At 40.0% G+C, this 13,589-nt stretch overlaps 1 protein-coding gene across 4 annotated transcripts in view; it reads right to left on the bottom strand.

The window, feature by feature from the left end:
- Nucleotides 1–13,376, bottom strand: part of MAP4K4 (mitogen-activated protein kinase kinase kinase kinase 4) — a 77,981-nt gene extending 64,605 nt beyond the window's left edge. For 2 of the 4 annotated variants that reach the window (XM_053455112.1, XM_053455113.1), the window contains exons 1-2: nucleotides 12,918–13,375; nucleotides 12,319–12,384 (exon numbers count right to left, since the gene is read on the bottom strand). In XM_053455112.1, coding sequence (XP_053311087.1) covers nucleotides 12,319–12,384; nucleotides 12,918–12,974 — 123 coding nt within the window. In that variant the 5' untranslated portion in view covers nucleotides 12,975–13,375. Of the gene's footprint in view, nucleotides 1–12,318; nucleotides 12,385–12,917 lie in introns of all 4 variants that reach the window. The other 2 variants (XM_053455111.1, XM_053455114.1) reach the window with 2 other exon arrangements.
- Nucleotides 13,377–13,589: the final 213 nt, after the last annotated feature.

Here is a 13,589-nt window from a genome sequence, read left to right as displayed (position 1 = left end):
AAAGTCTTGTTTTGTCACAAATCCAGAGAACATTAGAAACTTAACACAAACAATCTATCCCAAGCAACTCAAATTTAGACATTCTGATCCGTTGAAACTGTCAGACCTTCAAAAACAAGAGAGAGAGGATCACACAGGTGTCTGGCCCCGGGGTCAAAAGACTGTGTGCGGCTAAAAAAAAAAATAAAAAAAATAGAAAAACATTCATACCAACAGAGTTTGGAAGTTAACCAAGATGCAGAAAACCTGTTTTTGTCAATCTTGTGGCACAAAAAAAAGAAAAACAGCTGCATGTTCTTTGCCTTGTTTTGCCTCTGTAAGTCTAATTTGTTTAGCTTATAGCTGAGAGTCACATTACAACACATTGCGCAGTGCTTGAGCGTTCGTTTTGAGGGGCACCATTTATAACTCTACTTCAAACCAATTAATCTTAAAACAAAACACCAGAAATTGTAGAAAAAAAATTGCAAAACCCATCATTGGGAATGCCATCAACCACCCAAGGTGCAGCTGACCACACTCAGCAGAACCACCTCAATGTGCTCAATGTCACAGTGTCTGTGCTTTCACACCACTTGTTGATGTAGTCCACATAATTCCTACAAAACACAGCATACTTTCTACAGCTGGCCGATGTAAATAGCCACCGGCTTGCTATACAGTCAAAGGTTTGCCAAGCCCTAGGAGCCAGTGATCCTTGACATGCTTTACAGTATATTATATTAAAGGTGTATTAATTACTATACTTATAACCAAGGTCCAATTTTTTTTTTCCAAAGATAAAATATAATGTGACCACATTAATAATGTGTAATATAAAGCAAACCTTAAGAATAAATTGTAATTTGCGCAGGATGCTCGATGACAGGTCAGGAAAGTTGCAAGAAAAATAGTGAAACAGTACCTGATCTTTATATAAACTAACCTGAAGCTTTAGAAATGCATTTTTTCCAGAATAAATCAGCCTTTAGATAAAACAAAGAACTTCATAGAAAGCAGCATCATTTTATCATACCTTCCAACATTTTAGATGGTGGAAAATGGGTACTTGTTACAGAGGCTATGGCTAGGAGGTATGGTTAATGGCCATGGATTTACAGATACTAGAATACTAAACAGTGATTAAAAGTAATTTAACATTAAAAGTTAAGAGTCGCCAGTTCTCCCAACGGCGTACAAATCTTCAGACCCATGATCACTTTTCCGGGCTCTGCTGACAAGACAGCGAGGGTCCTTTCTAAGAGATCTGGTAGGAATGTATGATTTAGTAGTGTTTGTATATATCCTGTTGTAATATCCCCATAGGCCAGTATGAAATGCATTAAGGTTGGGGGGGAGGGTTAAACTTGCTTTTTAGCAACCAAGTAGTAGCTCAAAACTAAAAAAAAAATCCACAGATGTTGGTATATCTCTGGTTTCACTGCTGGCAAACTGGCAGTAGTTTTCCCAGAAATTCACTTCCAAGATAACATCAACCAAATACAAGGTGATGAAAGACCTCGCCGAGTTGGATACAAGACATATTTTAACGAATACCAGAGAATGAACAAAACGCGAGGTACTTGGTTTACCTTCAATATGGTAGAAAAAGAAATACAAGCATTGTACTAGCTACAGCATTTTATTTCAGTGTGTGTGTGTGTGTGTGTGTGTGTGTGTGTGTGTGTGTGTGTGTGTGTGTGTGTTATACATACATGCAGTTGAGGCCACAAGTAGTTTCTTCTTTTTCCTAGCAAGGAAATTGAGTCACCTATTCTGCTCACATCAGAGGTACTCTTAAATCAATTGATCGATTACAGAAAGAATTGGTTCAGCTTGAATTCACTATATCAGAATTTATATATACACCAAGTTGACTTGGTACCACGGTCAACTGTAAAAACAAAAATTGTATCTAAATATAATATCACATCAATAAATAATTCCCGAACCCAAAACATTTCACTGAGAAACAATGCTTGGCACATTTAACGGCTTCAGAGCTCTGGTTAAATTTTCCTCTTGTTGAAAGGGGTAGTTCGTTTTGATGCCCATATTTTATTTCACTTCTGGACACCATCTACCACTGAAGAGGCAGTACTGGGAAATATCTGCCCACCAGTCATGTTTCCAAAGAGCATCAAATAAAATCTTTGGGATGTAAATGTTCCACCAAAATTCAATCTAGTTGAATAAAATGTCATGTTAGGTCATCGGTGAAGCAAGTCTGTTCCAAAAATAATATCCAAATTCCAGCAGCTGACAAAGGGCTAGAACGTCAGCGTCAACACTAACAAGGAAAAACTCGGTTCCAAAGCTTTGCTTTTATTAGCGCACATTAACCGCTCTTCCACAATTACTTCTACCCAATAAATATTGAATTCCTATTTCCAAGCGCAGTATTTAATTTATTTTTTTTTGTCATTTTTGTTTTGCTTTAAAGTCTTCAGTGAGTTTTTCTCAAGTGTTCAGCTGAACTTCAGAACTCTTAGCATAGTTTAATAAAGCTACCTGTAACTTATGTGTCACAGGTTGTTGATACTATGGTGTTAAACTACATTAAATATGCAAAAGGTATAACACACGTCATGTATTTGTTGAAATGACACAATGTAAACGGCTTCACAACTGTGTTTGCCTCGGGTCACATTAACATGTCAGACAACAGGCAATTAAGGGTTCGGAACATCTGACTGGGCAACCAGTGCCAACATGAAACGGGACCAATCTTACAGCCTTACCTTTCCCATTTCCTTTCTTGTTACTCAACACCTAACTAGCCCAGACAAGCAAAGCGTGGCCACATCGACCCAGTTTACTGTGTGATCTTTGAGTCACAGAAAGTGCAATAAGGCTATATTATTACGTACCATTTCGTAATAACGGAATTACAGATTTGGTTAGCAAAGCAAATTAAATAGCACAGGTTTTTTTCCATAGTGACGTTACCCTCCCCTATTAAACCGTAAACCATTTTTTGTATTTTAAAGTCTTTGTAGCTTGTTAAACACAGTCAAGAATCTATAAAGAAGAGGAATGACATAAGCAGGAGAAAGGAGTTTTTTGTTGTTGTTGCTGCTGCAAAATCAAGTAATACACATATATACATATACATATATACATATATATATATATACACACACAGTATGGGCATACCTGGGAACTTGTTCACTCCAGGAGCTACTTGGAGCGTTCCCTTACGGGATGTAGCCAGGACTGCCTGCTGACGTCGGTGGGTAACACCCCCATTTAAAGGGAAAATGGGCGGGTCAGAGGATTCGGGTGTTGACCAAGAGAACTGGTGCTTCACCCTGAGTTCCCAGGTATGAGTATGGGCTAAAACCTCCCATGTTATGGGAGATTCCATAGGTTTTGAAGAATAACAGGGCTAAGATCCAGCGGGACTTCCAGATCCAAACAGACAAGCAGGTACTGGAACATCAACCTGACATTGTGGTAGTAGACAAGGAGCAGAGGACAGCGGGTGATGTGTGGTGATAGCGACATCAGGAAGAAGGAGAATGAAAAGCTGTAGAAGTATCAAGGCCTCATAGAAGAACTAGAGAATATGTGGAGAAGGAAGGCCAAAGGGGTCCCAGTGGTCATAGGAGCACTCGGGACTGTGACTCCTAAACTGGGAGAGTGGCTTAATGACAGGAACATAGGAACATCAGAACACTATCTAGAAGAGTGCAGTGCTAGGAGCAACTAAGATACTGCTCATAACCCTCAAACACCCAGGCCTCTGGGATCCAAGGTTGAGGAAGACATACCATAGGGGTGAGAAGGGAATTATATACACACACCCTTCCTAATGCTTTAGCCTGAATATTTCAAAATCAGCGGCTAAGACTAAATTTAGTTTCAAAGCAGTCCAAAAAGAAAAAAAAAAACCTTCACTCTTACTGGGCTCTCATTCGCGGTTTATAACGCCCATGTAAGTATCACGTTTCATTCCTAGGATTCCAGTTGAGAGGTATTTAAATGACCAAACAGACAAATATGTGAGAGATACACCTAAAATGCTTATGCCACAAGGAAACAAGCACCTTTAGCCCATCTGAGCTGTTCTACGATGTTACTGTTCATTTCCCTGGCAAAAACTCCACAAATTTACTAAATCATCATACCATGTTTTGATAAGCATCAGTGACTATGCTTCATGAAGCGTGATAAAAACGCATAAAGCTGTTTCATTACCCCTGCCGCTGTATGTTCATTTTCCAACGTTTAATACAAACCAACTATTTAAACCTTTAAACTAAATGGCAACTGCTGTGGCTTTCGCATGTAAAACAAATAAATATATATACCGTATTGGCTCGAATATAGGCCGCACTTTTTTCCCCCACTTTAAGTTTTTAAAGTGGGGGTGCGGCCTATATTCGGGGTCTAGCGCCCGACGCCCGGGACATGCAGTCCCGGGCGCCGGGCAGGCAGCGGGGTTAAGATACAGATCCCCCGCAGCGGTGCAGGGGACCTGCATCCTTCTCCCCGATACGCTCAGACAGCCTCCCCTGCCAGCACTTCCCACGGGGGGGGGGTGCCAGCACGGGAGGTTATCTAAGCGTTTTACCTCTGCCCACCCCCGACTTACCGGAGCAGACTCCCGGGTGTCTTGCGGGGCCGGCGGGAGACATTTACGCAATACGCAAATGCAACTTCCGGTAACGGTACCGGAAGTTGCATACGCGTATTGCGTAGATGTCCCTCGCCGGCCCTGAAGACACCCGGGAGTCTGCTCCGGTAAGTCGAGGAGGGGGGCAGAGGAGGACAGCGGCAGCGTATCGCGGGGAGGGAGGACAGCGGCAGCGTATCGCGGGGAGGGAGGACAGCGTATCGCGGGGAGGGAGGGCAGCGGATCTCGGGGAGGGAGGGCAGCGGATCTCGGGGAGGGAGGGCAGCGGATCTCGGGGAGGGAGGGCAGCGGATCGCGGGGAGGGAGGGCAGCGGCAGCGTATCGCGGGGAGGGAGGACAGTGGCAGCGTATCGCGGGGAGGGAGGACAGTGGCAGCATATCTCGGGGGGGAGGACAGTGGCAGCATGTTTTTTTGGTGCTTTTTTAAAGAAAAAAAACTTTTTCTTTAAAAAAGCACCAAACTTTTAGGGTGCGGCCTATATACGGGGGCGGCCTATATCCGAGCCAATACGGTATATATATACACACACACACAATAATATTTAACTCTTGTCAGGACAGATTCACTTTTTACCAGTTATTTTATTATCACATGTAACAATGCATCTAGGAATTTAATTATTATTACCTTTTATTTACATACCGCCAGATTCCTACTGTACTATGCAATGAGGTTAATCATAACCATTACGTTGCATCTTTAGAATGTAGACAGAAGGTACAGACGTCCACACTCAATAAAGTAAGCAAATCCAAGGAACAGGTGGCGTGTATGTGGAAGACGGTCGAATGTTATGGAGAACAGCAAAATATAGTTTTCTAGGAATTAGTATTTTGTATACAGTGATGCCATAACACACTGAAGAAAGTGGGCTTTAATATATACGGTAATTGTTCCAATAAACTTCCTTCATTCCTTATAACATTACCTGTGGTAAACAGTTGAATGGCTAAGTCTTAATCACCTAGCTGGACTTCATGAGTAATGCAGGTCTATGGAGGAATGGATTGCCTATGGAGGAATGGATTTGCATGAAGTATTATCTCAGTGAGTTATATGTGGTGAAGGTAAGGTCACCCAAAACATAACGACTGACAACAACGGCAGCCTCTAGGTCTGCGAATAAAGGGGGTTTATCGGAAGGAAATAAGATAAAAATCAAGATTGTGTGTCGTTGCTAAACCACGCTACTGTATACAGCAATATATTTTATGTAAAAATAAAATTTAACCTAATTTAGTCATATCACCAAATATAACTGAAAACATAAAAATGATAGTATTTCTAAAAGCTGTAGAAGTTCCCCTTTAACACACATCAGATAAATTATTTAAATGAAGATATTAATAGTATGAAGTCTGCTCGCTTAATATGTCCAATGTCGACACTGTAAATCTGTGTTATATTATGATTGAACGACGTGGTGACAAAAATGAAACGATAAAATGGAAGGATGGAATCAAAAAGGAGGCCAAAATCTTAATTGGTGGTTCATTAGTCAGCGGCGCTCTTGATAGCTCCATCAGTATCATAGCACAATTCTGTATTTTTTCCTTGGCTACACCCAGATACAGAGACAAAAATAAACTGCTTCTTAAATGACACCTCGGAAGGTGACAATGTAAACGAGAGCAACGAGATCTTCACACACACACAAAACACCCCGTTCCTTCCAAATCCATCCACTGTAGCTATGAAGAAGAGAAACTATTTTAGATCGCAGCCTATGGAAGAAGACGACTATTTTTTCTCGTGATGTCAAGGCATTTTTCTGCATGTTAACAGTTGTTTAAGATGTAGGCAGATGGGCATCACTTATCAGAATCAAACAATCTGTGATACTTCAAGTCAGTCACGGGACATTAGGAAATGACACTATTCCCACGCAACAGTTCTTGGATGCCAACGTTGCGCTTTTTACTTATACATGGGGTACTCTGACATAATCCACTTTTATTAATAGTGGACCACGCTACACCCTTAACTGACCTGGTTTAGTTGAAAACACTTCCCAGTTCAACATGAGAAGTCCATATAATGGTTGGAACATCCCTTTTACAATAAACATACAAGGTGTCCCTTCAGGTATTATAATAACCGGTTAATAGTCAACAAGCCATGACATCGTATCTTTTAATTTGTGCCGTTTAATATTCTAAAAACCTGTTTTAAATATTTTCTAAAACGTGGCCATGGTTTATCTCGCTTTCATACAGTATTGCAACAACGTGTCTCAAGGTCAGGATCAATGTCATCTCTGCTATTTTTGGATCAGTTCGCGAGGATAACCAGATCTTCAAGGAGTTTAGTTCTCTGATAACGGCCCGATATACCTTAATCACTAAAGTATTTTGTAATGTCATTATTGTAAGGTAAGTTTAACGTGAACACACAGGATAGGCAACATCTAAACATTAATTTCTATGATGTTCAATCTAATGTCTCACTATTCAGCATTATAAAATATAAAATATCTAAAAAATATATAAAAAATAAAAGGTTTCAAAAAGGGTTATTTTCTCACTGTTAGTGTAATATCCCAAAATATAGTATTGATTCGGCAAATGAGTCAAACTGAATTATTTTCAGTTGTTTGACAGTGTCAATGCCGATTTTAGAAGGAATAAAAATGTATATACATTAAAAAAAAATTAACATTATATATATTTATGGACATTATATTTACACATACAAAAGTTTTTTTGCAAAAGTAGACCCTGTACCAATTCTAATTACAATATTTATGTTCCGATATTGTATTTTAAAGCTCGTATAAAGATTGTCCAGAAGACTTGAAGATTTCTCTGCAGCAAAATGTGGATCTATTAAATCCATTTATCATAAATCTTAAGCCCAGAAAATAAAAAAAATAATAAAAAAATCTCTTAATATTTACCCAAAATAAAACCAATGTCATCTTACAATAATAGATCAATGTTTTAAAATAAAATGTAATTTACAACCAAATTTCAACACACTATCTGTAAATCGGTAAGGGGCAGCGGGTAGTTTTGCAATAGGTATTCAGACTACCCTTTGTTTTAATATCTTTAAAGAAAGAAAAAAACTGAATATTTGGGTTCCCAAGGGAAAGGCAAATAAGGACTAAGCACAGATAAGCTGAGACCACATGACCTAACAATTCAAAATAGCCATAAAAAAAGTTTATATTTCTGAAATCAAGTCGTTTGACTAGGTGCGTTTGTCACTAAAACGTTGTGAAAGGGCAGCACTTGACTGTCTCTAGTAGCTTCATGCATGCAATGAAAAACGACATGTCACCACAGTCACGGAGAGCATAGTAGGTGGCAGTGACAGCATGTAATAAAAGCAGACATCTTAATTTCACACCCTGTATAATGACAATGAACTAAATTGCTGCATGAATACGTCTAATCAATATATATCAGTCACTCCAAATCATTGGAAAGGCACATAAACGGAGCCAGTCTGAGGCTAGTCTAAAGTCGTCTAGCCACGGCAACTAAAAGTGAGCCATTTTTAATACATCCCCCTGAATTTTCTAGTCCGGAAAACACATGGCAAATATTACAAAAGCGACACAACCTCCATGTGGCGATCATCTAAACATAAAGTCCTCTGGTTTTTATTTGAACATGATCGGTAAGGCAAGCGTCACTATTTTAACGTAAAACAATTAACTATATTAATATCATTTTCAGATATTGGAAGGTTGGGTGCGTATCATAATAAGTATTATAATTAGTAGAATATGTAGAAATAAATCTGCCACCTGCATTCTCTCAACAATACCAGGACCAAGCTATGGATATCCACACAGAATTTCGAGTGAACATTCTTAAGACTTTCAGAGTATTCCGCTCGCATTCAAAGGGTTAAAAAAAGGGCACGTTGCCTGATTTTTGTTTGTTATAAAGTAAACGGCTGCACAATAGTTATCCCTATAGTTTAGAGATAAACCACCGTCTGTAACTCTACTTCCTCTTGAGCTTCCTGGAAAGCCAGAAGTCTTCGCGAATGCCGGGATGCGAGCGTGTGTATGTGCGAGCGTGTGTGTATGTGTGTTATATGTTCAGCATGCACAAGGTGGCCCAACCCAACTAATACATATTTATTTCAGCAACAAAAAGAAAAGCAAGACAGCAAGCAATCTGTCGCAAGAAGAAAAGCACAGGGAATGTTTTTTTTTCTCCTTTGCTGAAGAAAACGTAGCTCAGCCATTTACTTTAGATGCAGAAATATATTGTGTGGGTCTATATTGTGTGTCCTCGTAGAATCAGAGATTTACCACAGAGCATGGACAACAGACATAGCCCATGCTGTGCTTGTTTTGCATCATAGCCCATTATAAATTAAATATGATGTGCCTCGGTGAACATTACTTCATTGGCTTTAAACTTGAACGGCTATTTGACATCTGTTTGCCCGAACCAGTCAGAATAGTGGTCAGTAAGATGTATGCATCGAGATGAAAAGACGAATCTGATCTCGCAGCAATTATGTACTTAAGACAGGCTGTTAACCTCTGAAAAAGTTAATGATGTACGTTTTTAAAGTAAGGGACTAGTGTACGTCAAGGAAAACAAAACCTGTGGCAGGACTAGGAGAGCAACTTCCGATCCTGAAGTACCGTTGGCTTCTTAACAGGTGAGAAAAAACCCACACACACAACGGAGATGCATGATCCTGTTCTTATGATCTGACGAAGTTAAGAAGGCTGCTTCCACACTTAACAATTCTTATGCATATATATTGTTTATTTTAATCCATAAACATTAGATAGTTTTATTAAGTGGACTGAACGGTAAAATATGGGAAATGTAATGTAAATATAAGGATGTTTTACTTTACAGAGAGGGTGGTAAATAAACAGACGTGATAGAGGCTAATAAGGTGAGGGAATGCCTGGGATTGGCATAAAGCTATCGCGAATCTAAAAAGATGACCACAGACTGATTAAGGTCTTTGACTCTACATCAGGAAAAATGGGTAGACTAGATGGGCCAAAGGGTTCTCACCTGCCATCAACTTTACAAAGTTACCACAAGCAATGCCTCACACAAGGCCTACTAGTAAATCAAGATGGCCGCTCTCTTATCTCAATCACGAATAAGAAAGTGGCAGAAGATACTGCATCTTTCAAAAAGTTACTCAGTTAAGAGAATGTTTTAATTTGGACTTGGTTAAGATAATGATGGAGAACATGTTTGTCTAACAAGACTGCAGAGAAAGTGTTCCAGGTGCAAACTGGCTAAAAATGTTAGTGTCACTTTAACGTTGAAAACACTAACGAGTCCACGGATTGTAGATCAGGTGTAACGTAGACTGCAAACATTAACTACTGCTTCCTTGTTTTGTTTGGAAGAACAATATTTCTATGAAAAGGAAATCTACTATTATGAACATGCCCTGACATGCCAAAACAAACAGTTTAGGTGATCTAAAAAAAAAATATATAATTTAAAAAAAAAAACAAAAAACAATTACTGCAATATTGGTTAAAAAACTGTCTTATAATTAGAAAAAGAAGCTTTGACATGATTAACCATTTGTCTGCCAATGGTATATTATGCATCGACCACCAAAACAAATCTGCTATTCAACTCTTCCCGGAACGCTAACATTTTACTTAGTCTACATAAAATTTTAACAAAACCTGCAACTACAGTCATATAGTAAAACAAAATAATTTCCCAAGAGGCATGTTTACCAGATGCCAACTTTCCATCCTAATAAACAGGGATGTGCGAGCTTGCAGAATATGCATGGGGGGGGTGCAGTTAGGCTTGACACATGCAAGCAGAAAGACAAGGCATGAACCACGACGACTTTGTACATAACTATTCAAATTAGAGGTTTTTCTAATTTCTAACCGGCTGCTCAAGAAAAAAAAAAAAGTTTCTGGTTGCTATAGCAGCCTGCATTTTTTTAAAAAAAATCTGTCTTTGCTTAGCAACATCACACTTCCAGAAAGACAAAAAAATGTTTAGGGAGGAACTGGAGAAAAAAAAATAAAGAATACTGAAAAGGTTTGTTTCTCAGACATTTTTAATGCTTCTAGGATACGTTTTTTGCATTAAAAAGGAGCTACAAATATTTACACAAAAATTGTTTCAATTTCTCATCTCATAAACACAAAAGCTATTTGTGTATTTGACAAGCCAACATAAACAACTATTGACCCTCTGAACTGCCACCTGAATTCTCAAAACCGTGACACACAAGGGGTTAACATCAAATAAAACTAATTTGTTATATCCATTGTTTGAAGGAACGTTAAATTACCCTTTCTGTTGGTGTGATATTTAAAGAACGTGTGACCTGGGTTTGCTTTCTATGCAACTAAATAAAGAAGCAGAATCTCAGGTCAGTGTCCTGGCCTTTTCCACCCATGACCTGGGAATTCACTTAAATGATTAATTATGTCTGGAGAAGCTTGCGCAAGAAAGAAAGAAAGAAAGAAAAAAAAAAAGATTACAGAACCGGAATAATTTGTTAATTTACAAAACAAACGGGAAACAAAGAAAAGACTCGTGTAGTGATATCATCTGCTGTAAGAACCGTGCCCATGGTAGGCCTTCTGAGATATGTAGACAAGGCTTTTTTTTTTTTTTTTTTTTTTTTTAAAGCAACAGAGCCAGCGATGACATCACTGAATCAATACTTCAGGCAAAAATCATGAAAATGAGTGTGTTACACAAAAACAAAGGGATCAAAAAGGTATCCTTTACGAAATACAATTATTCCAATATATTTCAAAGTGTCCTGTATGAAAATCACATCTTTAATTGGTGGCTAGTGATACAGTGTTTCTTCCCCAAGAAAACGAATGAATGAATCTCATACAAAACAGTATGAATTAACAGCTGGGGGTTTACTCGGTTAACTTTAGACAACACATTGTATAATCCAAGAGGTTTCTCAGACATAAGAAGAAGTTCCAAATGCATGCGAGGATGTTCTCATGCCTCCTAGAGATAGGAGATTACATCTTATCATTAGGGCTGATCACTGTCTATTAGTCACATCTGTACAAGCAACTCATAGCAGTCACATACAACCCCAGGAGATGTTTCTTTCATTTACTGTAATTAGGCAGTTTTCTCTTTCACCTCCCCCAACCATCAAAAGGATGTACAAGAGGCCAAGAAGATATGATGCAGGCCTTCTCAATACCAAAGTCAGTGGTTTAAAAGGTCAACCTAGAAAGGGTCCTTTAATACTTCATTGACATCCTAGGACAATGCCCCCTCTATAAGTAGAAACAGTGGGCCACAGAAAACATGCCCTACAAATGACAGTCGCCTTAATAAATCAAGTAATCTGCATTGTTAAGGTACAGGGGCTCTGCATCAGTCACGCCGTGCGCCTATCACACATGAGCACTGCCACGGAATATGATGGCGCTATATAAATCAATAAGTATTAACATATAGTTTGTCCGCTCTACGGCAGAACCTTCCACAGGTGTTGAAAAGAAAAAAAAAAAAAGTATCTGTGTCAAGTGTTAGAGACAAAACATAAAACATCAAGGTTCTCGGGTAGAATTTGGCCCCAAGCAGAAGTTTCTGAGTAACAGCCAAGGTACACCAGAACAAGATGTTTTAGACAAAACTACACAAGCCCAACAGACACATGTTAATGAGGAGCTACAGAATTGAGTTCAATCCACAGATTTTTAGCAATATGGCCAAATAAGCACATTCTTGGTACACACCTTATAGACTTGTCCATAAGTGCCATTGCCCACCACTTCCACCAGTTCAAAGATCCCTGCAGGATCCTACAAAGAAAACAAAGGACAGAACATATATGACATATAGATCCATGGATAGAAGAACACTGCCAGCCCATAGAGCAGACATGGGGGAGGGGGTGCATTCAGCTGTTGCTCCCTAATATTTCTCCACTTGAGGCACATGCCAATACATGCAAACAAAGGAAGCCAGTTTAACTCTTACATGATCATGACTTAAGCACACACAATAGCCCCTTGCTGATATCCTACACTAAAGATTCCATGTGCCATACAAATATACATTATATATTATTTAAGGCAAAGGGGAAGGAAAAAAAAAAGAAGAAAGCTGCCCCCCACTGGCCTCCTGGACTATAGAAGGGGCCCAGCCCTGCCTCCATCATATGGGTGGGGGGGCTGCAGCAGCTGCTGCTCTGGATCCAATCTCAGGCAAAACTGCACAAGAGCAAATGGCTAGCTGCAAATAATAAATAAACAGATGCAGGCAGCCCACACCCTGCTAGTGTGCCCGGCGCTCTCCACACTTCCACCCGGCAGCGAGAGACAAGGATACTCACCCTCAGAGAGGAGAGATCTATGTCCACCAGACTTTTTGCAGGCGAATCGTTGGCCATGGTCGCCCCTTCCTCTTCTCCTTAGTAGTCCGGCCAGACCCCTCTCCCTCCCCGGATCCAGACAACAGCAGGGCAAGCTCCTATCTTCCTTCACGATCTCCTGGCTGCTCTCAAACTCCTCATTTGGGGGGGCTGGAGGGAGTTGTCTGCCGCTGGAGGGGGGGTGCTGCTGCTCCTCGTTACCCCCTTTTTTCCTTTTATTGCTCTTCCCACCTCTGTGCCTTGTGTTGACTCACTGCAGGAAGGAGGGTTACACCATGTTGAGGTGGCAGCTCTAAGCACACAGAATCAGGCTGTCTCTCTCTCGCTCCCTCTCCTTCCTCCCCTCCCTCTTTTCTTTCTTTCTTCCTCCCCTTGGACACACAGACATGCAAAGAAGAGACAGAGGGGGTGGGGGGAAGAAAATCCTCAGCCAGCACAGCTACTGGAGCCGGCAGCACCAATCCCTCAATATAGATCTCTTCTTTCCTCCTCCCTTCTCCCTTATGTCCCCGCCCACTTTCACCAGCAGCAGCAGCATCACCATAGCACACTGATCCAGCACACACAATGCTCGATTGCTAATGGCTGCTCTATTGCTATTCACCCATCTATCTGGACTTTGAAGGATAACTC

This window comes from Spea bombifrons, chromosome 2 (genome assembly GCF_027358695.1).
Source record: "Spea bombifrons isolate aSpeBom1 chromosome 2, aSpeBom1.2.pri, whole genome shotgun sequence".
Taxonomy (NCBI): domain Eukaryota; kingdom Metazoa; phylum Chordata; class Amphibia; order Anura; family Pelobatidae; genus Spea; species Spea bombifrons.
The sequence above is the reverse complement of the archived record's forward strand: the minus strand, read 5'-3'. Positions and strand labels throughout refer to the sequence as shown.